The sequence below is a fragment of the Rhododendron vialii genome, chromosome 9a (genome assembly GCF_030253575.1).
Source record: "Rhododendron vialii isolate Sample 1 chromosome 9a, ASM3025357v1".
NCBI lineage: Eukaryota > Viridiplantae > Streptophyta > Magnoliopsida > Ericales > Ericaceae > Rhododendron > Rhododendron vialii.
Window position 1 is genome coordinate 17,121,110 of NC_080565.1, and position 2,977 is coordinate 17,124,086.

Sequence of the window (2,977 nt, forward strand, 5' to 3'; positions counted from 1 at the left end):
CACTTAGGCTTTCATGCCGAGAATGAATTTCGACTCCAAAAGTGATTTGGGCCTGAGGCCCAGATAACACTGGCGTACGCCGGAAAACCTGATCGGCCCGAGCCTAGATCCAGCCCAAACCCAGCCCAGCTACTCTCTCATGTCGTATAAACTTCTAAGCCAGTGCAGAAACCGCCATCCTTCGGCTTTGAACTCCCTGGGGCTTCCAAACTCCCTCAAATCTCTTAATCTCTTCCTCATTCTTCCATTTTTCTCCAAAACCCACGTTCCTATACTCATCCATGGCAGAACCCAGTGGTGGTGGCGGCAATGGCAATGCCGGTGAGGAGGAAAACCAACCAAGGGGTGGCATCGAGACTCCGGGGTCTCCAATCGACGATCAGACGGCCCCAGAAGCGTCGTGGATCACTGATGCAGAGGTTCCAAGTGGTGGCAGCGGCGATGGTGGCCATGCAGCAGAGGGCGGCGACGGCGACGGGCGGCGTAAGCCAGGGGCGGTGGGGCGTACGCCAGCTGTTGCTGAGCCAGGGGGTCCACGGGTTCGTCGTCTAAACTCAAGAAGTGGTGTAGAGGGGTTAGTGATCACCGGCCTGGGCCCGGCCGGAGCCGACGACAGCGGCAGTGGTAGTGGTGGCGATGATGGTCGGTCGGAGACACCACCTAGAAACCCGGCAAGGGGTAAGGACCCGATGGTTGAGGAGGGGATATCCGGGGAGTTACCTGTAGAAGAGGTTGAGTTTAGGCCTACAGTGGGGCCTTCGGTGCACGTTCCTATTACGCGCGGAGACTTTGCCGAGTTTGTGACAGAGGAGGAGCTTGGCCGTTTGCTCCGAGAGAATCTGGGGGTGGTGGCTGCAGTGATAGCAGCGCGAGAGGATCGGCAAAGACAGGTTGAGAGAGTCCAGGAGGAGGAGCGCTTGAGAGCGGAGACTGAGAGAGCCAGGGCCGAGGAGGAGGCCTTTGCGCGTGAGACCGAGTTAGCCGAGGAGGCTTAGGGGGAGGTATGGTCATTCGAGCGTGCAGTGACACTTGCGGAGTCCTTACGGCAGGCACCCCGTGCTAGGTTTGTTGCGGACACGTACATTTTACCGGAGCCACACTTGTTCATATCGTCCGGGGTTGAGAGCCTCGCGCCTCTGCGGGATAGTTATGACGCAGAGCTCGTACTGAGGGATCTAGAGAGGCACCTATCTGTGGATTAGGCGCAGGTATATTTCTGGACTTGCTTTGATGTTCATGTTATGTCATTGTAACTGTACGTAGCTTGAATTGGCGTAGCATAGCTTGCAATGCACGTAGGTTAAGACCTTGAACTGTAACTCAACTTAGTAAGTAGAATTTGATAGTATACCTCGACCTTGGAACTTGATTCGACTGATAAAACACTTGTCATATAGCAAAATTGGAGCGTAGAGCATCAATAACTTAGACGAAATTTGCCAAGGCCAAGCTTGAATCAATTGTAGGCTGCTTCGACTGATGACATAGTCCCTTGAACTTGAATTCGGCTAGGTAGATTGCCATGACATGATGAACGAAACACCTTTGAAATCGACTGAAAAAGTGTACCCTGATGAATACTTAGATAGATAACATGCCTGATAGAGTTGCTCTTTGACACTTCCTGCGTTCAGCATTTCAATATATACAATATGCACAATGTATGCTAAGCATTTAATGACTATGACCATGCAGGGACAGGCTAGGGCGGCTCCTAGGAGAAAAAGCGTGCGGCTACTTCCACAGAAGAAGACAGCTGGATCCTCCTCCACTCCGGCCACTACACAGAGGCGGGCCAGCTCTGCAAGGCCAGGGACTAGAGGAGTCGAGATTGCTTCCAGGAGCGATGAGCCACAGTTCCGCAGAGAGCTGAGGAAGAGGCCTGCAGAGAAGAGGCCAGCGGAGGGGCCATCCCAGAAGAAAAGAAGAGAAGAGGAGGAGGAAGAGGAAGAGGAGGAGGTGCAGTCGCCCTTCAACAGCGGCTCCGACGACATTGCCGACGATCCTGGGTTCAGGATAGACCCAAAGGAGAGAGAGGACGATGACGACGAGGACCTCTTCGACGACTAAGGGCTACCACTGAGCTTCAGTCACTTTGCTGTCTTTTGACTTTGATATTTGATACTCTACTTTGGAGATGGGGGCCTACGTGCCTTTTTGACTTTTAGGCGGATGTGCCTAATACATATTAGTCCTGCTTTGCTCAGGCCGTTGTGCCGCTTTAGTACATTCCGTCCTTTTGCTTTGTAGACATCGACTTGCTAGTATATAATAACTATGTTTTCCGTTTATTGATCTCCTTTTGATGGGCATTTGGCAGAAGAAAGAATAAACCATCCACTAATACCTAACATGCATTGATAAATGATCTGAATTGACAAATCCACACTTGCACATGTGCACGACTGACCTAGCTCGAAAGAAAAGGATAGGAAAGCCTCAGGATATGACACGTACCCCAAGACACACGGGAAATAATGAAATTTTGGGCATTAACGGGCCAAAACTCGAAGTTCTCCTAAACAAGGGCAACTGACACTTTGACATGACCCCATAAGTGCTCCATGACTTGTACGAATTGACAAAACTGGCAAGGCATGCCCCGAGGCGAGGGATACACTGAAAAATGCTAAAAATGTCACAAAAATGGACATAAAACACAAAAGATGACTCAATTTAGTCCCGGACCGAAACCCAACACCCCCGTACAGTCACATTAGGCTCATATGACGCGCATGGTATGACAAAACTTGGCAAAAGCCCTTGGAATGGATTTTGACTTCCCGAAACCTTGATTTGAACTGAAACGAGCCACCGGACATCTGAAATCTTTGTTAAACGCGACGCTTGGTATCCGGCGTTTTGACATAGTCCCATATACCATTCATGACTTGTGTGAACCACCAAACCTGCAAAACAGGCCTCGAGATCAAAAATGCACACTCAACGACAGTAGCTGCTGCAGAACCTGTTTCTG

At 50.7% G+C, this 2,977-nt stretch overlaps 1 protein-coding gene across 1 annotated transcript; it reads left to right on the forward strand.

Annotated features, from left to right (window-relative positions):
• Nucleotides 1-281: 281 nt before the first annotated feature.
• LOC131299685 (uncharacterized) lies at nt 282-995 on the forward strand. Its single transcript, XM_058325264.1, has one exon. It carries the CDS (start codon nt 282-284, stop codon nt 993-995), a length of 714 nt encoding a protein of 237 aa, XP_058181247.1.
• The last annotated feature ends 1,982 nt before the right edge of the window (nt 996-2,977 follow it).